The following is a 24,129-nucleotide window of genomic DNA, read 5'->3' on the forward strand; positions in this document are numbered from 1 at the left end:
CCCAAATGGGAATGGCTGGCTCAGCGTGACACCCGAAAGTGGAAACCCATCAACTACTTCACGTTGTCATAATCCGACTAAACCAGGGCCAACGTGGAGACGGCGATTTTAATCCACTTCTTGCTGTTGTGCATCCTCTTATGTGAACAACCAACAGAGAAGGACCCGCAGCCATGTATCCAGCGAAACCCTCTCAAGCATCCCTGTTCCAGGTGTACCTCCGCCTTCGTCCACCTATCTCCCAGCAAGATGACCAGCCCGAACGATGCTTAACCGTCGAGTATCCCGAACCTAAGGACGTTGTTGATAATGGCCAAGGAAGCCCTATCCCTACCGCAACTCACATTATCTTGCAACCGCCAAGTGATGCTAGGAAACGCGCAGTTGAGAAATTTGGATTCACCAAGGTTTTCGAAGAGTCGGCTTCTCAGTTAAATGTGTTCGAGGACACAGGACTCGATTCCATTATAAAGGGAGTATTGCTAGAAGGAAGAGATGGACTGGTCGCTACATTAGGTGTGACAGGGAGTGGAAAGGTGGGATTCTCACGCAGAAAGGTATGCAGCGGCGCTGACAATGACGTACAGAGTCACACCATCTTGGGCTCAAAGACCCAAAGAGGCCTTACGCAGATGAGTCTTGATGTGATTTTCAAATCGTTGGCCTCGACAATCAAGCCGCCTGACAACTCAATCAATCCCATTCTCCTGTCCTCGGTTGCGGCATCGGACCAGTCCGAATCGCAGATATTCACGGCGCAAGCGTTTATTGAAGCTGTATATGGAGACCAAAGCGCCGACCGTGGTAGGAATTCTAGAGCACAAACCCCAATGAGCTCTGGAAGAGCTCAAACTCCCCTGACGGTATGGTACCCTCCCCAGAGCCAAGTGCTTAGGTCCCCGTTGCTACGCTCCCAAGCTTTTTCCCAAGTCGTCCCTTCGTGGTGCATGTGCCGCGCAAGGAAAATTCCCCAGCTCCAAACCCTATAAGTCTCCTTAGCCCAAAGCCTATCTTCAAAGCAAGTCCCAGGCCTCTCACTTGCACTTTCATACATTCAACCTACCTTTGTTAGTCTGAATCGCGCTAAATAATCTCAACAATCAAAGGAACCGGCTCCCGCAATTGTTTTCCCCCGTCGCAATCTGCCGCAGCGGCCAAATGTTCCACCTCGTTCGCCTGATATTGACCACCTTACACTGGAATTAAACCCGAATTCCGAGTATATTGTACTGGTATCGATGTATGAAGTCTACAATGATCGTATCTTCGATCTATTGTCACCCACTATAGTCCCAGGTCAAGGGAGTACCATGTCACGAGGAGGAGCTAGTCAGAAGGATCGACGAAGACCCCTTCTTTTCAAATCTACTGAAGGGTCCCCCGACAGAAAGGTCGTCGCGGGTTTGCGCAAGATAGCTTGCACTACTTACGAGGAGGCACTAGCGATCCTAGAAGTTGGGCTGACTGAGCGCAAAGTCACGGGTACTGGCGCAAACAGCGTGAGCTCACGGAGCCATGGATTCTTCTGTCTTGAAGTCAAGAGAAGGATGCGTAACAAGAGAACGGGAGAAGAGACATGGATGGGAAATACACTTACAGTGGCAGACCTTGCTGGTAAGTTTATGAGTCGATGCGTATCCTACGGATGCTAATCGTGTTCTAGGCTCTGAGCGTGCAAGAACCGCCAAAACTGCTGGATCTACTCTTGCCGAGGCGGGCAAAATCAACGAAAGCCTAATGTATCTCGGTCAATGCTTACAGATGCAGAGCGAGATACAAGAGGGGAAGGTGCGATCTACATTGCGCCAACGGATGTATAGCTATGCCATGCTAATTATTATAGACTGCCCTAGTTCCATTCAGGCAATGCAAACTCACAGAGCTGCTCTTCTCGAACTCTTTCCCGTCATCTAACCAGGCACCTGGTCCCAGTCGTCATCCACAAAAGGCGATCATGGTAGTCACGGCGGACCCCCTTGGGGATTACAATGCAACTTCCCAAATCTTGCGCTATTCAGCTCTGGCCCGTGAAGTTACCGTGCCTCGAGCCCCATCTGCGACCGAGTCTGTCTATTCTGCCACTGTTGAACCTCGTATATCTTCCACTAGCGGACGCGACACGCCAAATATGGCTACCAGTGAAGAACTCGAGAGAGCGCTGGCCGAAATCAGTAGATTGACGAAGGAGAATGAAACACTTACTGTGAGACTAGCAGAAGAAGAGATCATGAGAGCAGAATTAGAAATGAGGCTTAGGTCTAGTGAAGAAGCGTGTCTCATGGTTGAGCAGGAAGTACGCGAAGAGTGCTGGGCTGAAATGGATGAGAGAATGGAAGAAGAAAGAAGGAGATGGCAAAATGCTCTAGAAGAGCAGGTAAGCAGCTCCTTTCGGATGACTCTAAATATTTTGCTAATCAGTGTAGGCTGGTCATAATGATGATCATCTTGACAAGAAAATTGAGCTACTGTCCCGTGGCTTTCAAGGTACTGCTCTCGTTCCTCTCGTATATTATTGAAATTTGTCAAACTAACAGTTGTGATTAGTCCACGCAGATCCTGAGCCTTCGAGGGATGAGAAGGTGGAAGAACTGGAGTTTGAAATTGACCAGCTTCGCAGTAAAGTCACATCATTGGAACGTGAACTGGCGTGTCGATCCCCTACAAAGAAATCCAGAACTAAGAACACACTTGAACCATCTCGCAACTCCAACATTCTTGGTCGCGAAAGTGATATTGAAACGGCACTCCAGCGGATGGATCAGTTGAAACTGGCAGACACTATGTTCTCTCCTGTTCCACCGTCAGCCTCCCCGGGCAAGCGGCTGAGAAAGATGACCACCAGGAAATGGGATTTCGCTCCCGAGGAAGATATCTAAACCCCTGGATACCTTCCAGGAAGCTGGGGATTAAAGATTTGACGCACTTACTTCTTTTATCCGTCTTCCTTTACCCGGAATGTTGAAACGCATGCTCACTGTACATTATAAGAAGATGGTCATCGGCGTTGTGGGTTGATAAATGGTGGGGGGGCGAGGATACGGTCTTTTATGTATAAATATTAATTTATTTTGTTTATTATGAAACTAACCCTAAACATATGTGTCCTAGCATAACACCTCTTACCAAAGCAAAGCAGATGCAAATGATGGATATAGTACAGCCATTCAAATTTGCCTTATGGTAAAAAAAGTCATTAAAAGCTTCCCGAGCTTCAGTATCTCAGACATCCATAGCCTCAGAATCGGAGACATGATCGCTTTCCTGCTCAGCCTCAGCAGTGGTGGGTTGCTCAGGTTCTTCAACCCCGTCATCATTGTCCATCTCGCCTTCATGCTCGCTGTCACCTTCCCCTGCTCTTTGCTCCACAGCGGCCTCGTTATATTCTTCGCCTGCGACTTCTCCCTCTCCATCACTCTCAGCTTCATCGCCATCACCACCCTCTTCGCCTTCCTCTACCATAGTTTCTTCTTCTTCTAACATAGTCCCCCCTTCCTCACCAAGATCAGCCTCTTCCTCCCTGTCTCCATCTTCTTCCATTTCGCCCGCCCCTTCATTAGCCCCGTCCCCATCAGCGCTAGCTTGAGCCGACCTTTCCAATTCCGGATCTAAAAATCCTCTGTCCTGCAGATTGGGAAACAATAGGCTGCGTTCCGCCGCGAGCTTGGACAGCTTTTCATCATCTATCTCGCTCAGCTCGCTTTCATCATCGGCGCTGTCGTGCAAGCTATTAGGGATATCACTCTGCTGCCCCGAGGCCAACTCATCAGCCACAGCGGCGGACGTAGCAGTATCATTCGGTTGTTCGGGAGCGGAGGTGGCCGTCCCGGTGGGGTGAGATGGTTCAGTCTCTGTAGTGGCTGGTGCTTTGGCGACAGGAGCACGAGGCGCGACTTTGCGTTGGACAATTGTCTCGGCCCGTTTTTGGATATCCCGTCTTGCAATCCCTTTCGTGCGGCCACGGGGTGCTGGGGCTTCGGATGCAGGCGCGGAAGTTGGGGGTGTAGGGGTGTCTGCGGCTCCATCGCTGCCCATGAGAAGATGGTCTACTTTCATTTTCTCTTTGTTTTCTTCGTTCGCTTGTTCGATGACGTTAGGCATGTTGACCTCGTATAGGCGAGAATAGATGTCGGCGATGAGGTCTTCTAGCAAGGAGACTTTCATGAGGTTGTTGTTTAGCTTTTTAAGCTCGACGGCATCACGGAGAAGCTCTAGGAGCGTTGTGCTCTCTGGGGCTAGTTGGGAGAGGCTCTCTAGACGAGCTGTGTTTGCAACAAATTCGTCCCATCCGATGGGCTTGAATACGCTTTCGTCATGTCCCTCGTTGATCTTGCCCGCTTTGCGTATGACTCGTGCATAGGTTAGACATAGGTCTTCCCATAACTTGGTATGGTTGATGAAATCGCCCTGCTTCTTTCTGACGCGACGTAATAACTGATCAAGGCTTGCACGATCATCCAGTTGCTCAAGTAGGGCCACGAAGAAATACACGTATCGAGTCGTATAAACGAAATGTCTTCCAGGGCGCTCGTTTTCAGGCCGCCACACCTGGATCGTCATAGTCTTTGTGAATATCTGATGTGTAAGTTCACCCTTAGCTCCTGCAGCTGCGACGGCGTCCCTTTCATCATCGTAGGTGATATGTGCAGCCTAATTCAAGTAAGCTTCTGTTCGCTACGAGTAATAGTGTAACTGGTTAGCTTACCCTGACAGCCATGCGGTGGTGCCAGTTTGATTTGTCCGCATGCTTCAAATTCCGAATGACAGCCATTATATATGGCTTCCAAGGCGCCCCTTCCTCTGGAGGCGGCACCTTTCGTGCCCAAGGAGCGGCCACGAGAGTCTTGCTTCCTTCAGCCGGCTGGAAAGAAACGTTAGCTGCTGCTCACATATAACCAAAGCAAAAGTTTGGAGAAGATGTACGTACCGTAACCACTCCCCTATGGACCAGTTTGTGGACGATAGACACAAGCTTATAGTGAGGTTCGAAGATTGGATCCGATCGAGGATCCCTCTTCTGCGGCAAAGCATCAATAGAATCAAGCAGGGAGTCTAGAATATCGTCAAGGTGTACACGCTTTGATGTGCCCCTCACAGAGTCATCGCAGCTGAACATCTTCCAGAGACATTTGCTTAGCATGTAACGAATCCTATGTTACGGTTAATGATCACGCCGCCGAAGTATGATTAGAAAAAGACATACATCCAATTCTTGGGCTTATCAGCAGCCGCACGCCTAAGGAGGTAGCTCGCAAGATTCCAGACTGAATACAGCCTCATCTCCTTGTAGGGAAGCGCTTGATACATCTGCTGGTTATCTTCACTATTGTAGTGTCGAGTGAAATCGGCAAGGCTAAAAGCGGCCATAGACAAGGGTTCCCGAGAGGACGAGTATAAACGAATACCAAAATCAGTGTAGAGGTCAGATAGGAGTGCTCGAGTTTCCGGTGTAGGATCTGCATTTCTGGCTGCTGTTGCAACGGCCATAGAATAGCTATGGATTGCATAGCGTTGCCAAGTCACCAACTCCATGCGGTTATTGTTAATTTTGTCCGCAGACCATGTAATGTCTTCCTCCAGCTTCGAATCATAAGTCTGAGCAAGTCGATACCACGTTTCCCATCTCTGAGTGTTGTGTTCCAAGTCCTGTCTAAACCACGTAATAGCTTCGTCAAGGTCAGTGGTTGGGACAGGGTTCAAACGCTTTTGAGAGCGGAATTTGGTCAGCGCTGCATGTCCTAAAAGGAAGTACCATCCATTCTTCGCAATGATTGCGCTTTCAGTGGACACAGGAAGCAATGGAAGGTCTTCAACTCCACGGACGGCACGGAAAATTTCCGTTGGATTTAATGGAGATTTCAAGTAAGCCGTCAGAATGCGTTTATTGTATGATAAAGGGGGTGATGATTTCGTAGTGCCGATGGCTTGTTGCATCTTCTCGATTGTGGACTTCAACTCAGACTTCGATAGATCCTTGATGTTCATTTTCTTAGCCTGCTTCATGACAAAATCAATCATCACAATAGCAGTAGGGCGATCTAACTTCTCCGATGGACATCCATGGTCTTCCAGATAACCATCGACAGGCGACAATTTAATGCCGTGTATGTCGTACAGTATCTGACAAATATCAAACTCATAGTCCGCTTTCTCATCTAGAGTGAAAAGTTCGGACTTGACAAGCTTAAGGAACTGCTTGTGAGAACGTTTGCACATCTTGCGAATCCCCAAAGCATTGTGCACAGAGCGCAAGTAAAGAATACGATCCTCAAAAGGTGTCTCGAAGAGTCCCGGATTCTGTGCAATAGCTTCTCTTAGAAGGGTGTAATGGAGGATCCAACAACGGACATGCATCTCTCGTAGTTTATCCCTGAAGCTTTCCAGCGACTTTCCCAAAGCTCCACGTACAGATGAGCCAGATAACTGACCCACACGAACAGAATCTTCGTAAAGTACAAAACTGTGAAGTAGTTTTAATAGTAGGGTCACCGCAGATAGCGAGCTTTTGACGTGGTCCATATCAAAGCATTCGTACGCTTTCTCTGGCGCTTGTAGAATCGTTGTGATAGTTTTACTTAATATTCCATCGAGAGATTTTAACCAACGGAGCAATGTAATCTGCCGGTGCTCACTTGGCTCTTCCAGATGTGTAGGGTTCCAAAGCTCTCTCACTATTGTTTCAATACTCCGTAGGTAGCACGACACGACTTTGGGTGAGTAATCGATCTTCTTATACGCGTCCTGTAGCCTTTTCCACAAGAAGAGTCTCAGTGTGGCATCCCCTCTATCTAAGAAAGACCTCATTTCGTGGAGCTGTGATGTTGGCTGGGAATGTCCCTGCTCCTCCGAAGTGCTTCCCTCAACAAACTGAACCGAAGAAGGCTCTAGAATGGGTTCGATTGTTTCGATGAGTCCCACGGGGTCTTCCGATTCAGTATTGAAGATTCTCATAAAGAAATCCATAGACTCCAGCTTTGAGATCTCTTGGTCAACGGCTTCAATTGATATTTCCGGCATGATTGCATTGTTCACAAGGCTTATCACTGGGTCCTTCAAGTCGCTAAGGAGCTGTTTCAATTCCTGCAGACAGAGCAAAACGTGTTCCCGCTCGGCGTCCGTTGTCATATTCGAATGAAATGTCGATGCCCATATATGGCGAAGAACAAGGTTATCCTGATGACTTCCAGGTCGAATGTAATTCATGAAGTGAGTCAGTGAAGTGCGCGCTAGTAAGCTCCATCTTGCTAAACGATCTCTTTGCTGTATTCTTATCGTTCCATCCACCTCACTGTTTGGGTTGTTAATAGAAGCGTATATGTCAAGATGGAGCTCAAACAATGCCTGCATCATCTCGAGGTTTGCGAAGTGGTTGGTAGTGTATTCAAACGGTGCCTCAGCGCTAGTGGAAAGAATTTGGCGTTCGAGTGTTTCGACGTGTTCGCACATTGCTCTGTGGATATTCTCATCTTCACGTATCAGGATTTGCACCACAGTCTCTTTCAGTGTATCTGGCCACTGAAACAAAGTATATGTAGATCTCATAATGGGGAAGTTTGAGGTAGTGGACACGCTATCATCTCCAGAATCACGCCCATATTCTGGCATAAGCAGACACTTAAGCCACTCGAGAGCGGCTTCATGGACGGGGAACCATCCTTCATTGATGGTGTTTTGAAGCGTGAGTAGTTCCTCGACCCCGGAGAGAACTTGTCTCATCCCTAATTTGTGGGCAGACTTTCTAGAGTGCTCCAAAAAAATAGCCAGTCCAGACTTGCCCATTCCTTGGATGTCCTGAAGTGCAGAGACATTATCACACTGAAGTGTTGCCTGAGACTTCCCTTCGTCCCAGCTCTTCATGATGTCCCTCAAATCTCGAGGCAGTACGTACCCAGCCTCCTTGTTGACTTCGCTATCCGGAAGTTCTTTTTCATCGATGGTGGGGGAAATCTGTTTCCTCAGCTCCTCGATTGATCCAAGCTCTTCAATCCCAAACTTAGATAACAGAGACCCAACTGTGCCAAACATCCATTCATCGGCTCTGGTGTAAAACTCTAGGCGGTCCTCGTAGTATTTATTATGGTCAAATGAGACCTCATCAGCTTGTGATGAAGCCTCTACATGTGATTCTCGGAGACGGGTCCTTCTGCTCTTGGATCGAATGCTTTCTGTCTGGTCCTCCGTAATGGCCGATGCAGAAGAACGTTTTCGTGCCCCGTTCGCTGAGGATTTGGGGTCAGGTTCGTCGGCATTTGCGGTTTCCAGCTGATTGGCTAACTCAGGAGAACGTGATGTCTGAATCTCCAACGATTCCATAAGTTGCTTTTCAGCCCGTTGATCAATGGATGAATGGTCATCCGCGTGCTCGGCAGTAAAGTCAAGCGCTTCATGCTTTATGGGTTGCTGAACTTCAATATTGTCTTGATTTTCTCTAGACATGCGAACTCTTGGCTTCTGATCATCCTGACCTTCATCATCCTGAGACTTTGACGATGGGTCTTGAAATTGAGTTTCCCTGGCGACTGTAGCTTTCAATTCAGGACTAAGAGCTGGTATTGAAACACTGATTGCAGTACCAGGACCAACATCGATAATGCCTTGCCCCTCATCTGCCACCGTTTGAAGAATAGCCCTGCCAAAGTCGGCCCATGTTGGTGAAAGAGGCTTTAAATCATGTCGTGCAATGCGTAAGGCGAGCGGGTTCCTCGACGGAAGCACATCCTGCAGGCTCTTGGGCAATGCAGGTAGATACGGATAAGGGTCACTCTGGCGTTTGAGAAATTTAAGAAGAGCTTTCTTGGGTTTTTTAATCGGAACCTGAGAAACCGATATTCTGTCATGCAGTGACAGCAGCGTTTCGCGAAGATGGTCCTCCGCAAAAGTTTCCTCTAAGCCTAGCTGCTCTGTTCGAACCTCTAAACGATTCTCATCGTCCGCCAGAACGCTTTCCAAACAGTAGCGGGCTAGCCGATAGCTCTGCAGAGTATTGCAGAGCCTTGCGCTCTGTCTCCAGAGGTTGAGATCCGTGTCGTCGCGCTCCAAGGCTTCCGCAAAAGACGTTAGTGCAGCGTTCACACGCTCGGCAATATTAGTAGCGAGATCTTGGGATTCATCTGGTGCCTGAACAGCGTTCGTTATGACAGCACGCAACGAGTCTAGAACGAACTGTCCATGGTTCTTAAACGAAAGATAGATGGTTTGCAGCAGAGTGCTAGAAGTGGAATCATTGACATCATAGTCTCCCAGCGGTTCAGCGCTGTCTGCGTTAGCGACATAGTCGGAAGTCCCTGCAAATTGAAGCTCGGAGTCCTGCAATGCGATCCGTTTGTAGTCGGAGATAGATTCAGGGTATTTGAATATTTCCGAACCAAGAAGGGCATCATATGCCTCCGCAGCTTGCGCATAGAAATGGGGGCCCTGTGAGTGAAGCTTCAAGGCATTCTGGTATAGTTTGAGTGCTTCCTCAATCTGGATTTCCTTGGTGTCGTCAACCTCTTCTTCAACGGCCTCAGCGGGCTCGATGTTCAATGCCACCCAGCTGGACATGATGCAAAGTTATAGGCTTCCAGGCATCGATAATGGGTTAGATTTAACAGGGAGCATCTCCCAAGAAGGGAAGCTAGTCCCTATAGTTGATAAGCCTAAGCCGTGGGGGATGAGAATTAAAGGGTCTAGCCCGTGACTGGAGACACGCCTTTCACGCGTTCACGGGTATTGCATTACTAAAAGGGGAATAGGCGGGTGCCTGAGGACCCCAGCCCGTCCACCCCAGGCACTTGGTTGACGACGACTTGTTTGCTTCTGCGCCATCTGTCCTTTAAACACGATTTATGAGTCGCTTCTAGTCCTTGGAGCCTTCTGTTACTCTGCCTTGATTTAAGTTCGGCCTGCGCTTCTCCATGCGCCATGGTTGCGCCCGCTGTCCCAGAGTATGCATTTCCCCTCGCTTTACGTGTTCCTGAGACATGTTATCAATTGCACTCAGGCCACCATTAGCCTCGGACTAACCCTTAAATTACAACCAGGCTCTACGAAGAGGATGACCTCTTTGCCGCTGTCGATGCACGAACTGAATCTTTACAAAATCTGCGGGAATTAGGTCCCCCGGACTTGGTATATTTGGTCAAACAACCGAAGACCAACTCAACTCGTCAGGTGTGTTCTTGGGAGCCGTCGGTCGTTCAACGGGGTTTTAAACTAATTGGCAATAACTACAGACTGGAGTCTATCATCATGTCACCGGAATCGATGCTTCATCATCCGCTAGCTTGGCCGCCTATGTAAATACGCTAACCTTCTCCCCTCTCGATAAGACACACAAAGTGGTTTCAGGGATCTACTGGTCAGGCCATTCGCCAACGAATTCCCTTGCAGTTTGAGGTGTTAACGGATCTGCAGTTGCTACAATGCCTTCTCCCACCTTGACATGCGCGTTGAAGTGAAAATCCCCGGCAGTCTCGAGAGCTACTGCATCGACGAGCGCGGAGATAAGCGTGTTGCAACGGACGCCCTATGGCTCGAGACGTTTTTGTGCGGAGTTCTGCGAGCCTATACCTATGCAGATGACGGTAGCGGAGACGCAATCCGAAAGATCATCGGCGTGCGTCGGTTCAACCCGGTGACAAACACAGAGATGGAACACAAATTCCTAGATGCTGCAGAACGGCTCTTCTTCTTGGGTATGATGCACCATATCTTGAATGTACCCTTATATTAACAGTTCAATAATAGGCAGGCAGCTCAGCTCCGACCCTGAGACGCAAGTTCCAAACACTGTCAGCAATCATCTGACCTCGGGCCTTTTGAAGTACATTCGGACAACAGGCCGCTACACATCTGGAATAAATCTTCTAGAGAAGCTACGCATACGGGATGTCGAGATCTCTTCGCTCCTTGCCCGAGTTCTCATAATGGCAGACGAGGAGGTACAAGCGGTACGGCTGATGTACGACTCTTTGCAGGACGTTCCCATGGACTATGCATTGCTCGACTGCCAGGCAGCCTTCTGTCAGAGTAAGGGGGAGGGAGAAATGGCTCTGGAATGCGCCAAGCGAGCTGTGACCGCTGCGCCGAGCGAATTCAGCACTTGGGCGCGACTAGCCGAAGTATATGTGGGCTTGGAACAATGGGACCTGGCGCTTTTGACGCTGAATTCATGTCCGATGTTTACGTACCAAGATAAGGACACCCCTCGTATGCCGCCCGCGTCACGCATCATGCTCCCTATTCTTGCAGAGAGCCAGCTGGATGAGATTGATGAGGGTCAGCCAAAGCAGGGAGACCCACACGACTATGTCCACCCGTCGCTGCGCAGACTGCACGCTGCCGCATACCAAGGGACGTTCCTCAAGGCGTATAATCTCTTAACCAAGATTGCTTCCGCGATTGGCTGGGATCAGCTACTGAAGATTCGCAGTGAAGTGTTTGTCATGGAAGAGGAGTACCGGGTCGAAAGGCAACATTCAACATCGAAGCCTGCACGTCGCAGCACTTCTATAGCGACTAACGGGGATGGGGAACATGAAAACGGCACCAATGATGAGGGAGACAGCGCAAACCCAGAGGACACCCCTAACGGAAACCAGGAGGAGCAAGCTGGTAACTCTATCGAAAAGCCGGAGCAAACGATGGCCTCCGAGGTTGTAAAGTCCGGTAATGAAGAAGTAAGTGAAGGATTATGCTATACTAGGAGATCTGAGTCTCATGCTAATTGTTGCAGCCCGACCCGTCGCATTCATCATACGCAGAGTTCCGCAACAAGCGTCTCTGCGAAAGGTGGCTTGACAACCTCTTCATGGTTCTCTATGAGGATCTTCGCATTTACACCATCTGGCGCACAGAGATGGCTCAGTACCGCCAACAGGCCATTGAGTATAAGAAGTCTGCGACGGAGTGGGAGATCCTGGGTGAGTTGGCAGAGCGACTACATCACTTTGATGAGGGAATCGAAGCCTATCAACACTGCCTGGCCATTCGGTTCTCTCCTAAGGCTATGCGAGGTATTCTGAAGCTGTACGAGAGTAAAAATGATACTAGAGGAATGCTAGGTGCATTGATTAGACTCATTGCCTGGCAGTACCGCTGGTACTCCGAGGTATGTGTGCTTGGGTTCGATGATTACGCCGTAGATCATCAGCTAACTGTTCACAGTTCTCCCCTGATTTGCTCTATCTGATCCGCAAACTCATAGAGGAGGAAGGTGCCGTTAAGGTGCGCAGCATTGTCCAGGCGACCAACCTGCCACAGCCCGTGCTTGACCTCACCCATCAGTATTGTCAACTTTGTGCCACCTTCCGTAGCAGCGGCAGTGATGGCTAAGTGTAACCGTAAATGTCTGTGGCTGGGGAATTCCCACTGGCGGTGAAGACTTTAGCAACGGAATTATATTTACGTATCCATACAAAAGGCATCCGTTGGTGGACGGTACTTGGTTGCCTCCCTACTTCTCTCCTATGCGGTTCCTTTTTAACCTCCTTTTTCTATGTTTATTTATCATTCTATTCCCTACATCGGACACCCCGGTTTCGCCAACTGATTTCCATAGAAGCAGTTTATGCTGAAAGATTATCCCTTTCCGATACCTCGTGAATATCCTGCTTTAACCTGTAAGGATTATAGACTTTTAGCATTGTACATCAAAGATCATGGATTTCAAGTCTCAAGACTTGGCCGAGTGCTGCCATTGGGCACGTCTTATTGATTGACGCCCGGAAACCAGGCTGTCGATCATAAGGTTGGATTGCACAAAGCACAGCAACATCAATAAACACAGCCCATAAGAGACAGTCCGATTATCTGGTTGGTTCATTGACGACAAATATGATAATCAAATGGTACCTAGATTCTAGATACAGTCCTCACCAGATTATTAAATGCAAAAATTACAAGTCCTCCAATCATCATAGTAGCATAGATCCAAACGACATTCACTCATCTTCCTCTTCAACCCCAGTGTCGACTTCAGATTCCTTAGGAACAGTCTCACCCTTGGCTTTGGCCGCAGCGGCAGCAGGACCACTGCTTTTGGCCGTCTCCTCGGGAGCTTCCTCTTCCCCTTCATCTTCTTCCACCTCTTCTTTATCGTCCCCTCCGACTCCATTTTCACCGGCATCTTTGCCATTCTCCGTTCCCTCTTTCTCACCTTCTTTTTCTTCAGTTGAGGCGGCTGCTGTCTTGCGTTTCTTGGCGACAGGCGGGCCTATGAAAATCTCCATGTCAGCTTATGCTTCTAGATTCAAGGGAGGTGAAAGCCAAGGAGACAGAGGCAAGGAGTGAGCGAGCGAGGATAGATAGTAAACACCTACCTTCTTCAGGGGCTTCTTCTTCCTCTTCCTCTTCCTCCAATTCTTCAGAGCCAGGCTCCGATTCACTTCCCTCCTCCTCACCACTCTCGCCTACTTCAGAGTCCTCATACCTATTTGCCATCGAGAACGTCAGCCGATGCATCATCTTCAAAGGCAGATGTAACCCCAAGACTATTCATCCAGGCAGCAAGATTAATGCGCCAACGAGTAGGACATTAGGTAGAAAGCAAACATGGAGATGAACGGTAGCCATGAAGCGCATCAACGGCGATAAATACAGGAATAAAAGAGAAGATGATAAGAAAGGGAGAGTAGAAAATGCGTTGATGAATGCGCCCCGGCGCATAGACGTGCCACTTACTCTTCTTCCTCCTCGCTCTCGTCGCTGGGGAGCGCCTGGAGCTCTTCCTCTTCTTCGGCTTCTTGCTTTCTCTTACGGGTGGACATGATGTCTCAAGAGCTAAGTAGGTAGTGAAAATGGATAGAAGAAATATATGCGATTATGCGGTAAGAGGGCCAGTCAATGGCGCGTATCTATACAGAGAACACGGCTGGTGCGCCGTGGGAATAGAGATGTAGTAAGGGAAGAGGGAGGAGAGGACGATAGGTATGAGAGAGAAAGGAAAGAAATGGGTGGGGAGAGGAGGGAGCGGGAGAAATAAAAGGGCAGAGGGAGGGGGCAGGGTCAAAGTACTACCCACAGCAACAGGAGAGAGATTAAAGCCTCAGTCCTTGAGGGAAGGGGGGAAGGGGACGGAATGGGTGAGCAGGAGGAGAATTACTTCAGCTATTGGAGGAAAGGAGGGAGCGAAAGGGGGGGGGGGAAGCAGCCAGAGCTTTCCGGTCAGCAACAACCAGGACCAGGGCAAAAAGAAGGCCCAGCTTCGGCGCAGAGTTAAAGAGAACTGGAGCTAGAGCTGCCGCATTTGTCGCATGGGGGATTATCGGAGGACGTCGGTTTAGGCCATCGATGAGGTGCGGATAAGAGGCAATCCCTTGTGATGATCCAGAGGCTGGTGGAACGAGATTGGACTGTGTTCCTGCGGCGGAGTCTGCATGTCAATGATCCCTGCAGTTTCAGGGACCCCTGGACACCATTAGCGAAATGTAAACAAATATTCCATGGAGTATTACGAAGCCGCAAGAGTGACTGTAAGATGATGGGCAAGCGTAGGGAAGGTGAGGAGTGTTTGGTCACCCGGTACGGTAACCGTGTCGTGTTTGCCTTTCCTCGGTGAAATCTTACAGGTATCGCGTGTGTTCGGAGAAAGCAGTCCGTGGCAATACGATCGCATTCGCTGAAACAATGGCAAGCCAAAATCATGATGTCAGGAATTGAACTCACTTGCATTCCCAACAGAGACTAACCCCAACATGGCAGCTCCGGATCTTAACCCATTCGAGCACAGTTTCGGTGCGCACGGACGGAAGTGCTATTTATGAACTCCCCCGGATTATTCGCGCATCAACAAATAAACAGAGGCGGAAATGCTTCTAGATTTCTAATGCGTCCGAATAAGTATGCTTCGTAATAGTATATACATTGCCATCCAAGAAAAGGTCACCATGTCAATGTGCCAAAAACTCAAAGTTGGCCATGCTAGGGTCCAGCAAATTTTCATCGAGGCCAAATCCGTACGTGCCTACCATGTCGTAAATCAGGTCCGGCGGTGGGAATCCCTGTGCCATAGCATTCGCGCCGCCCGGTACTTCGCTGCTGCTCCGGTCAACTGGCGCTCCTACCGGCGGTCCGCCACCCTGCCACGCGGTTTCCCAGGAATCGAAGCGTTCTAGCATCTTTCCCAAGCCGCGTGCAATATGCCTCGTCAGATGTCTATCCCCCGCAGAAACACAGTTCAGTAGCTCAATCACTCGTTCCACTAGGCGCCGCACTTCACGTCCATCCAGGCTTAGATAGGCCGAGTTCCAATTTACCGCAACCTTCAGAAGGAAAACCGCTGAAAAAGTAACCATCGTGTGGGTGAAGATGGGAACGCCCACGATAGCATCTCGAATGTCTGGCTCTTCCAGTACCATATTTAAGCAAGCCATTGCGGATGAAATGGCAATATTAGCGGACTCTTTGCGGTCCATGGAGAAGACAGGCGTGTTTGACGGTGACAGAGCACGAAGGGAGAGGGAGTTTAACTGAAATTTTGCAAAATGGTAGTGGAGCACGACCCCTTTCGAAGGATACGTCCGCACGTAAGGACTATCAGCTAAAGCACATAAACATAGGAAGGTTAGATATAGTCGAGCCCCAGTAGTAAGGATGTGTTATGACTTACCTGACCGCGGTTGCCAAAGAAGCCGCCACTGATCCACCGCCACATTGTAGACTCGTAACTGACCAAAGTCCTCTTCGGTCAGGGCCTGCTCAGTGTCACTTCCAAACATGCGATAAGCTTCCGTCAGGATCATGAATAAGGCTACTTGTGCCAGCAATCGGATATCGCCAGGAACCACCATCGAGGATTGTAGGAAGGTTTCATAATTCTTGATGGCTGCATCTTCGTGTATGACCGGAGGTCGTCCATATGCAATACTGAAATGATGATCACAAACATAGAGTAGGTACCACAGCTGTGCACGTTCGTACTGATCACTATGGCCACGGGTCATTTTCTGATAGCTCTGATGAAGACCAAGCTCCGTGGCAATACGGACAGCATGCCCAGAGAGCTTCCAGCTTAGCTCCGATAACCAAAACGCTCCGACGCAAAGACCACGAACATCATCTAGTGTGTGAGCGCGTGTCAAGGACATATTGGATACAAGCGCTACATATTCGTGATAGCATCGGTTCAGCGTTTCGGTCCGGTTGGGTATATGAAGTGCAGCAACAGTGAGGACTGCCGCGGACAACAGAGTTGACGCTCGTCGCACCGATGTAAGGTCCCGGTGTACTAATATAATCCCTCCCCACAGAAGTTGGTTCATTGTGCGGCTAAAATATGCGAAGAGTTCTTCGGCTTCGCGGATAGAGAGAACTCCCCGGGAGATGAAGTCTTCCTCCAACAGGGTCAATTTTGGTTGTTCCACGGGGTTGTTCCGTAAGTTACGCAGCTTAGTGACCTCGTAGAGACTACGCATAGGTGCCGGTACCAGCTCCCGGTCTTGTAGATCTGGTTCTTGGGACGGCTCTCGAGTCACGTCCATAACGACGCCCAGGCCGTGCTGACTCGTGTGATTGGAGATTGACTGTACGTCATCGAGCGAAGGTCGGTGTGATGCGACTGGACTTGGGCCATTCTGGGGGTCGCCTGTTGGGTAGGATGAAAGTTCGGGTAGGCCATCATGACGAAGGAGATGCGAAACAGCTGCCTGAAGCTGCTGAATGGTGGCGGCGGCCTGAGATTTCCATCTAACAAAACGATAAGAAAGGACTCGACTATGAGTCTTTGCTAGGAGTTGGATATACTCACACGCCATCATCGTCAACAAACTTTTGTGAGAAATCGTTCACTACGCATTTGATTCCGCTGCGTGTACACTTGTTGCAGCTGGTTTCCCCTGCTTTGAACTCGCAGCGTATCTTATGACGTTTGCACTCCGCGCCTGCAATCCATCGTGCTTTAGCATATATACTCTCCTAAAGCCTAAGCGGAACTCCGCTATGCCTCATAATACATTATCTTTTCCATGATCCAATAGGTACACTCACAGGCGCGGGCTTTGGAGATCTTCGGTGGTAGTCGTCCATCGCGGACGATGGAAGGATGGCGGTCATCGCGTCCGGGCGATACCAGGCCCGCATCAGAGGACGAGCGCTTCATGTCTGATAAATTATCGACTTGTGACTAAGAGCGAAGAATGGGCAGGTCGGGGATGCTCCGGCATCATGCGGTCGGCATGCGACGCGACTGAGATCGGCGGAGTAGGGCCGTTCGAGCTAATTATCGTTCGATGAAATTGTCGTCAACCGTATATTCATAATTCAATTAGGTCTGTGTGCAGATACATCTAGAAATTGAAGTAAACTATGTACAAAGGCAGGTGTTCCGGAGTGAAAGAAAAGGAGAAAACGTGGTGTGATTCTTCCCGTGCGAGAGAAAGCGAGGTCGATACCCCGCTTCAGTGTTCATCCAGCGCGCGGGAGCAATCGCATTTCATTGATCTCGTATCATAGAATGATCATATCCTTCGCGACATATATCATCGACAAGTCCTCCGTTGACTCATAGGTGGGGTGTGACTCGGAATTTTATTCTACTATATTGTCTAGTCAAACATATAGCGACTCAGTATGGGGTAGCCAAGATCTGGGGAAACTCTGGGGAAGGCAAGGTCCTATTCAGCTGGCCTGCTTGTCAACTACCCGAGTCATAGTCAATAAGGAGAACTTAGGTATTTGAAGTCTGAGTCTGCATGAGAAACTCTATGTTTCTCTTTCTTTTTCTTTTCCTGGTTGTTGTTGTTGTATCCACCATCGGCATATTGTGTGCACAAAAACGCAGAGCCATTCATATTGTGGGTACTACTATTATTCTGTTTGGGATTCAATTAATGTTGGACTAACTTGAAAATTTCCATTAGGTCCCAGCCATCTGTGCGTGGTATCCAATAAATTGCTTTCAACAAGCCGGCCCAAGTCCGGCTGTGGAGAGATTGGAGTGTTCCTGAACCTCGGACTTGATGCGAGTGTGGAGGTCATTCCGAACTCCACCATAACTTAGAGAGAGCTACGTGATGTTGAAATGGCCATATATGGACCGCTTCGCTCAATAACGGATGAATTAAAAATACATTCGTACTCTCTTCAGGGCCCTTGAACAAACTGATACCATGCAAATCCTCATCACCGGCGGCGCAGGCTTCATTGGCCAATTGCTAGCAAAAGAGCTCCTCAACGACCCCTCCTATCATGTCACATTAACTGATGTCACTGAACCTCCCATTCCAAAAGGCGTGAAGTATCCCCAAAATGCACGCAGAATTACCGTGGACCTTCTCAAAGGCGCAGATGCCGTCGTGAACAAGTCTCTAGACGCCATCTATGCCTTCCACGGTATCATGTCGTCCGGCTCCGAAGCCAACTTTGATCTCGGTATGAGTGTCAACGTCGACGCCACTCGTGTTCTACTCGAAGCTCTTCGTCGAACCTGTCCGGGCGTCCGAGTGATTTACTCCTCTAGCCAGGCTGTCTACGGCCAACCTCTTCCTGAAGTGGTGGATGACAACGTCATCCCCACTCCCCAGTCATCCTACGGTGCGGAGAAGATCATCTGTGAGACCCTTATCAACGAGTACACAAGACGTGGGTTTATAAGTGGCTTTACTCTTCGCTTCCCCACGATCTCTGTTCGGCCCGGTCGTCCCACAGCTGCGGCCTCCTCGTTTCTCTCGGGAATGATTCGTGAGCCGCTGAACGGAGAGGAGTGCATCATTCCGCTCGAAGATCGATCGTTCAAGTCCTGGCTGTGCTCTCCACGCACCCTCGTATATAACTTAGTTCTCATGCTCTCGCTTCCGATCGATGCAGTTCCCCCTCATATCCGCCAGATCAACGTTCCGGGTATCTGCGTTACTATACAGGAAATGATGGATGCTCTAGCAAAGGTGGGAGGGCATGATAAACTATCGTTATTGAAGGAGAAGGAAGATCCATGCCTCAGGCCAATTCTAGAATCATGGCCCACATGTTTTGATAATAAACAAGCCATCTCTTTGGGATTCAAGCGCGACACGTCATTTGAACAAGCCGTCAGGAATTACCAACTGGAAATAAGCCAGCAATGATTCATTTAGTGGGAGAATTTATTGCAGGATATGTTTGTTATATTTAATACGTTACTCAATGACCTTTTACTTTATGCAATACAGTTACTATAGACATATTTAGAACTATTCAAACTACCACCACCATATCCACCATGTACACCACAGAGATCGTAGGGCAGTTACAGCCAGAGCCCACTAGCGTATTTGATCATCGGTTATTTCCAGACCTGAGACCAGCTTAGCACGGGTATTACGGCGGTTAATAGCTTTCCCAAACCTGTCCATCAATAGCCACCAAGCGATTGAACAATTGATTCCTCGTCTTCATCGCAGTTAGTTGATAATGCTGGTGCTTTGGATCCTTCCCAACGATCTCCAGCCCATCAACCACCTCTTTACTTCCCACCGCCCATCCAGCAGCTAACTTCCCCTTCCACCCAAATCCTCCAATCTTCCGCAACTCCCGAATATCAGTTACGGGCATGCTGAAGAACACAGTTCCCTTCCCCCTACTTTCAAGCTTCTGATCACTCAACTCCGCAGTCGGATCCGTCGTGAAATACAACAACGGCGTATCAAGCGATGAATCAATCACCACGGCCCCTCGCTTCCCCTTGTACCTCGCGTCAAACTGGACCGGTCCTGAAGGTGACCTCATTTCCCCCTTCTTGCTGAGAATTCCAACTCGGGCTTTGCCGTGCTTTGACCCGGCAGCTGCCCGGACCCGGTCCACCGCAAGTTTGCTTTCGATGCCCGTGGCCGTTGTTCCTCGAAAGAAGTTGACAACACGGGAGCCCAGTGTTTTCTTGGGCTTGTCTGTTTGTAATTTTTCCTCTCCGTGCTGCGGTTGGACTAAGGGGTCTGGGGCGGCTGCTTGGGCTATTTCTTCTTCTGTTGCATCTAGGTTGACTTCGCTAGGGTTGAGGGATGTGGGGTGGGAAGGTGCTTTGAGTAATGAGTCTGAAGGTGGTGGTGGTAAGGGGGCTGCATTTCTTTCGCCGATACGTAGGAGGGTTAAGGTTAGCTGGGCATTTGTGGGGATTCCTTTCAAGAGCGAGCTGGTGTAGAGACGATTAGCGGGGACTGGTAGCTAGGTTGAGTCCGGGAAGAACCTACTTCTGCAATTCAAGGAGTTTGATCCAGCCTGGGTATTTGCGGTTCAAGTACGCAGTGAGGCGGGCAAAAACCGGGTCCCCGAAGAAACCGAATCCCACCGTGAAAGTGCTCATCTTGACAAACACATAGCTTGATGTCATAAGTGACCCGAGTAACCCAAGAGATAAAACGCTCACCAACCGTAGACATGGGGTTGTAGACGAAAATGGCGGTGTTGGTGACAGGGCACTATCAACCTCACGTTAGAGATGCAGGCTTATCAGTTCAGTGCTCATCAGACTTACTTCCCAAGCCTTTCGTAGGTATCCACTATGTCACTCAAGATGCGCATGCCCATATTCGCACCATTGAGCACCGTCTCCTTCATAGGCTGCCTGGTCTTGTCGTGAGAGCCAGCCGGTACTCCTCCATGAGCGGCAGTTTGTGCATCTGCTGCTTCGGAAACAGCATCCATGGCATCGGGAATGGACGATTCCAAGGGAGCATCTTCTGGCGTCCCCTGATCATGCTTACCAGCAACGCTTCCCACTGCGACAGTAGCTGCACTGGCGATTAAGTTACTGGCCTCTTGCTCGGCAGCTTCGCCTTTCATTTTCTCCGGTGCTCCGGTGATACTATCGTGAGAGCCTAGCACGCCGGCTTTGGGTTTCTGTACGCCCCCAGTATTGCTGTCAACAAGAGCGATAGGCGCAGGGGGAAATAGCCACGTCCTGCACGGAGGGAAAGCAACAAGAGCAATTAGGCCACAGAATATCATCGGGACAAGAAAGTCCAAAAGCCATGCAAGGAAGTATACCTAGAACCACATATGATTAGTCTCGTAGAAGCATCCACATATGTCTAAGACAAATGCATACTCCACAGAATGCTCCTGTTCGCCGAGGCTCTCTCCACGAACGTAATCTGGCAATATGCTTGTAGAATGCAGCCAGTGACACAACAATCGTCGTATAGAAACGCTCAAGGGTCGCCCGCAATTTATCTGGTGAGAAATGTTCATCTTCTGCGCGGTTTAGATCCAATCTTTGTAACGGGGCATCTGGGACAGCCTTCACATAATATAATTGCTGACCTTTGTCAGTAATTGAAATTAGTAGATACCAAAGAGCATACCTTATTGAACCGTCTGATAAGCATCCAAAGATCCTCATTCGATAGGCCAGCCACGATCTGGCCTTCAGGTGATTGTTCCCACCCCAGATCCGTCACTTCGTTGGTATCGCTGGCTTCCTGAGCCAGACCTTTTTCATCCTGGCCTATCTGAGCAAGTGCATGGCTCTCTGTAGGTCCAATTGCCTCGAGGTGATTTTCGTTCTCCTTCACTTTAACTTCCAGTTTGGATGGGCCATTGTCCCAGCCTGCTGTCGGAGGTGGCAGAGGGTTGGTGGAGCCCGGTCCTGACATATTATATGATTAAGTCCATCAATTACCATGTACTATGAATATGAAAGACTTAGTACTGTATGAAAAGAAAAGGTAGCGTAGGCTTATATTAAGATCTATAGATCTGATCTGATTAACCCCTACGCCGTGAGAATGACGTCATTCTCCATTAATATCATGAGCCTTGAAATTAAAATTAATACACTTGTGCTGCTTCAAGAGATGTAGTAAGTGGTGCAGAAGTGGAGTTTCGAACCAAGATGGGGGCTGATGTCATAATCTGCCTTATGGTTAAGGCAATAGCACACCGCCATAAGCCACTCACTAGCCACACTTACGTCCAAAAATGGAAATACGCGTGAAATTCAATGAAGCGCGCTTGTCCTGAGATTCTGCCCAACAGATTTGTCGCTTGCATCTTAGAACAAAAGATATGGAAGGGCAGTAGCTCCCCAAGCCAGGAGGTTACACGCATTGCTATTCTTTTATTCTCTCCCCTCTCAGGTGCCACACTGGCGTGAGCAGCACCGTATGCCATCTGCGTCAGTTAGAGCATGAGCCGGACCGGAAGCTATGAGCGAGACATGCGCGAACCCCCTTCTCCTGGGGTGGATTAAAGAATGGCTGGACCAAGCCAAAGAACACAATAGCAAAGGAGTGACGGTGTCCGTATAAGCCCATTTCGCATGATGAACACCCTACTGATGCGCTTTCCTCAGATACAAAAAGGCCTACGAGTCGATGAAAGCCTGTCCATTAGTCTTTCAACATCCATCCGAAGCTCAGCAGCTCAACGGTCTTGGCCCTAAACTGTGTGACCGATTGACAGATAAGTTAAAGTCCCACTGTGCGGAAAATGGGCTTCCAATGCCCGAGTATCCCAACAGCAGTGAGTCTTCCGTTTCTGATATGCCCTCAACGGGATTCTCATAACAATAGCAGTAACAAATGGCAAAAGGCTGTCCGGCGAAGGTGTCTCAGAGGGTCAGCCGGCGAAGAAGCCTCGGAAAGCCAGACCTTATGTGCCGGCGTTGCGGTCCGGACCTTACGCGATCCTACTGGGCCTCAGCACACTCGATGAAAATTCATCTCAGAGTTTGACAAAGGCACAGTTGATCGATAGAGCACAACCATATTGTGACAGCTCATTCACGGCTCCGAGTGACCCAGGCAAGTTCTTTACCGCTTGGAGCTCAATGAAAACGCTTCTCCAGAAAGACTTGGTTTATGACCACGGCCATCCTTTGAAAAAGTATGCTCTTACGGAAGAAGGATGGGAAGTTGCGAAGCGGGTCAAGAAGACGCTCCCTGAAAACCAAAACACCTTATCCTTTGGGAATCAAATGGTAAGGGATCCATAAACTCACAGCGTGTATCCAGGGTCTAACATGGCCAGGATACATCCGGCGCACCCCAAGCCTCCAGGGCAAGTACTGCCGACCCGCAAGTCCTCCCCCAAGAAAGCAACGAAAACCTAGAAGCAACCCTCAATCCTCAAATGAACAGGGGAAATGGCCCCGAGGACACCACAGTAACACCAATCGTCCTACCCCCCAACAGCTTCACAATCCAGCTGGTCCTGGACACGCGCGAAGTCCGAACATCCAAAGACAGAGACTATATCTCCAACGAGCTCAGCAAAAAGGGCATCACCACGCAAGTGCGCGCACTCGAACTCGGCGACGCAATGTGGGTAGCCAAGTTCCACGACCCGAAGTTCCTCTCGCAGTACGGCGAAGAAGGCGACGAAGTCATGCTCGACTACATCGTAGAACGCAAAAGACTCGACGATCTCATTGGCTCAATCAAAGACGGACGTTTCCACGAACAAAAGTTCCGTCTCCGTCGGTCCGGCATGAAAAACGTCATCTATCTCATCGAAGAATTCTCCCTCGCGTACGACGCCAATACCCCCGCCGCACTGAAATACCAGGAAATGGTCGCGTCGGCCATCGCCTCGACGCAGGTCGTCAACGGCTACTTCGTCAAGAAAACTAAGAATCTCGATGATACAATCCGCTACCTGGCACGCATGACCTTTCTCTTGCGGAAGATGTACACCCAGGACACTGCCCCTGATTCACCGGATACACCTCCGTCTCATACCCTCAGCTTAATACCCAGCCGCCAATTATCTTCCTCTCAGTCATACCTTAATACCCTTGTCCATTTCAGAGCTGAGAATCCCTCCATTACTTATGCCGTAACTTCCTCCACGTTTGCCGCCCTGGCTTCCAAATCGGAGTCTCTTTCCCTCCGCGATGTGTTCCTGAAAATGCTTATGTGCACGCGTGGCGTGACGGGCGACAAAGCCCTTGAGATCCAGCGTCGATGGCCCACCCCGCAGGCGTTTATTAAAGCGTTTGAGGCGTTAGATGCCAAGGGTAGGGAGACTTTGGTCTCCGATCAGCTGTCTTCCGCAGTCGGGAGGAAGAAGGTGGCTAAGGTTCTGAGTAAGAAGATCGCTGAGGTGTGGGGGGAGGATGGTTGATGCTCTATATTTCTCTGTAGCTCAGCATTAGGATGATGTTGAAGCTACATCAGACTCCATTTACTGTATTATTGGGACACCCGCGTTAAGGTCGCTTGCGAATATCTTCATATACTGGCA

General features: G+C 49.3%; 8 protein-coding genes across 8 annotated transcripts; 4 read left to right on the forward strand and 4 right to left on the reverse strand.

Annotated features, from left to right (window-relative positions):
• The first annotated feature begins 22 nt into the window (after positions 1 to 22).
• BDW43DRAFT_285581 (kinesin family protein) lies at positions 23 to 3,403 on the forward strand. The gene is made up of 7 exons (XM_032042953.1): positions 23 to 536; positions 588 to 863; positions 1,107 to 1,614; positions 1,664 to 1,788; positions 1,844 to 2,374; positions 2,424 to 2,484; positions 2,545 to 3,403. Exons 1-7 carry the CDS (start codon positions 174 to 176, stop codon positions 2,874 to 2,876), a joined length of 2,196 nt encoding a protein of 731 aa, XP_031897346.1. The 5' UTR covers positions 23 to 173; the 3' UTR covers positions 2,877 to 3,403.
• On the reverse strand, positions 3,220 to 9,540 carry hir3 (putative transcriptional corepressor of histone genes (Hir3); the record flags this gene model as incomplete). Its single annotated transcript, XM_032047706.1, has 4 exons — positions 3,220 to 4,647; positions 4,703 to 4,858; positions 4,925 to 5,147; positions 5,201 to 9,540. 4 exons carry the CDS (start codon positions 9,538 to 9,540, stop codon positions 3,220 to 3,222), a joined length of 6,147 nt encoding a protein of 2,048 aa, XP_031897347.1.
• Positions 9,541 to 9,795: 255 nt separating this feature from the next.
• On the forward strand, positions 9,796 to 12,312 carry BDW43DRAFT_321452 (ChAPs family protein; the record flags this gene model as incomplete). The annotated part of the gene is made up of 7 exons (XM_032049331.1): positions 9,796 to 9,923; positions 10,020 to 10,149; positions 10,212 to 10,336; positions 10,393 to 10,673; positions 10,726 to 11,657; positions 11,714 to 12,088; positions 12,145 to 12,312. Exons 1-7 carry the CDS (start codon positions 9,901 to 9,903, stop codon positions 12,310 to 12,312), a joined length of 2,034 nt encoding a protein of 677 aa, XP_031897348.1. The 5' UTR covers positions 9,796 to 9,900.
• A 608-nt stretch (positions 12,313 to 12,920) lies between these two features.
• On the reverse strand, positions 12,921 to 13,745 carry BDW43DRAFT_313982 (uncharacterized protein; the record flags this gene model as incomplete). Its single annotated transcript, XM_032047707.1, has 3 exons — positions 12,921 to 13,192; positions 13,299 to 13,408; positions 13,660 to 13,745. 3 exons carry the CDS (start codon positions 13,743 to 13,745, stop codon positions 12,921 to 12,923), a joined length of 468 nt encoding a protein of 155 aa, XP_031897349.1.
• A 1,067-nt stretch (positions 13,746 to 14,812) lies between these two features.
• BDW43DRAFT_164998 (putative C6 transcription factor) lies at positions 14,813 to 17,292 on the reverse strand. Its single transcript, XM_032038651.1, has 4 exons — positions 16,963 to 17,292; positions 16,724 to 16,856; positions 15,587 to 16,662; positions 14,813 to 15,517 (listed from the first exon to the last, which is right to left on the reverse strand). The coding sequence occupies exons 1-4, from the start codon at positions 17,072 to 17,074 to the stop codon at positions 14,868 to 14,870; spliced, it is 1,971 nt and encodes a 656-aa protein (XP_031897350.1). The 5' UTR covers positions 17,075 to 17,292; the 3' UTR covers positions 14,813 to 14,867.
• A 710-nt stretch (positions 17,293 to 18,002) lies between these two features.
• On the forward strand, positions 18,003 to 19,125 carry BDW43DRAFT_321456 (SDR family oxidoreductase). The gene has a single exon (XM_032049332.1). The coding sequence runs from the start codon at positions 18,084 to 18,086 to the stop codon at positions 19,035 to 19,037; it is 954 nt and encodes a 317-aa protein (XP_031897351.1). The 5' UTR covers positions 18,003 to 18,083; the 3' UTR covers positions 19,038 to 19,125.
• Positions 19,126 to 19,278: 153 nt separating this feature from the next.
• BDW43DRAFT_302417 (DUF3292 domain-containing protein) lies at positions 19,279 to 21,539 on the reverse strand (the record flags this gene model as incomplete). The annotated part of the gene is made up of 5 exons (XM_032045231.1): positions 19,279 to 20,077; positions 20,136 to 20,363; positions 20,420 to 20,931; positions 20,993 to 21,202; positions 21,249 to 21,539. The coding sequence occupies 5 exons, from the start codon at positions 21,537 to 21,539 to the stop codon at positions 19,279 to 19,281; spliced, it is 2,040 nt and encodes a 679-aa protein (XP_031897352.1).
• A 552-nt stretch (positions 21,540 to 22,091) lies between these two features.
• BDW43DRAFT_313986 (crossover junction endonuclease MUS81) lies at positions 22,092 to 24,009 on the forward strand (the record flags this gene model as incomplete). Its single annotated transcript, XM_032047708.1, has 4 exons — positions 22,092 to 22,183; positions 22,238 to 22,407; positions 22,458 to 22,864; positions 22,915 to 24,009. The coding sequence occupies 4 exons, from the start codon at positions 22,092 to 22,094 to the stop codon at positions 24,007 to 24,009; spliced, it is 1,764 nt and encodes a 587-aa protein (XP_031897353.1).
• Between the last annotated feature and the right edge of the window lie 120 nt (positions 24,010 to 24,129).

Source organism: Aspergillus alliaceus (assembly GCF_009176365.1).
Source record: "Aspergillus alliaceus strain CBS 536.65 unplaced genomic scaffold BDW43scaffold_42, whole genome shotgun sequence".
NCBI lineage: Eukaryota > Fungi > Ascomycota > Eurotiomycetes > Eurotiales > Aspergillaceae > Aspergillus > Aspergillus alliaceus.

Bases quoted from the DNA above. Each gene is read 5' to 3' on its own strand.
- BDW43DRAFT_285581 (XM_032042953.1), top strand. From the start codon at position 174: ATGTATCCAGCGAAACCCTCTCAAGCATCCCTGTTCCAGGTGTACCTC. The intron at 537-587 runs GTGGGATTCTCA...AATGACGTACAG, and splicing joins GTGTGACAGGGAGTGGAAAG to AGTCACACCATCTTGGGCTC. The intron at 2,375-2,423 runs GTAAGCAGCTCC...TAATCAGTGTAG, and splicing joins AAAATGCTCTAGAAGAGCAG to GCTGGTCATAATGATGATCA.
- BDW43DRAFT_164998 (XM_032038651.1), bottom strand. From the start codon at position 17,074: ATGAAGCGCTCGTCCTCTGATGCGGGCCTGGTATCGCCCGGACGCGAT. The intron at 16,857-16,962 runs GTGAGTGTACCT...GATGGATTGCAG, and splicing joins GATCTCCAAAGCCCGCGCCT to GCGCGGAGTGCAAACGTCAT. The intron at 16,663-16,723 runs GTGAGTATATCC...TCGTTTTGTTAG, and splicing joins TTTGTTGACGATGATGGCGT to ATGGAAATCTCAGGCCGCCG.
- BDW43DRAFT_321456 (XM_032049332.1), top strand. From the start codon at position 18,084: ATGCAAATCCTCATCACCGGCGGCGCAGGCTTCATTGGCCAATTGCTA.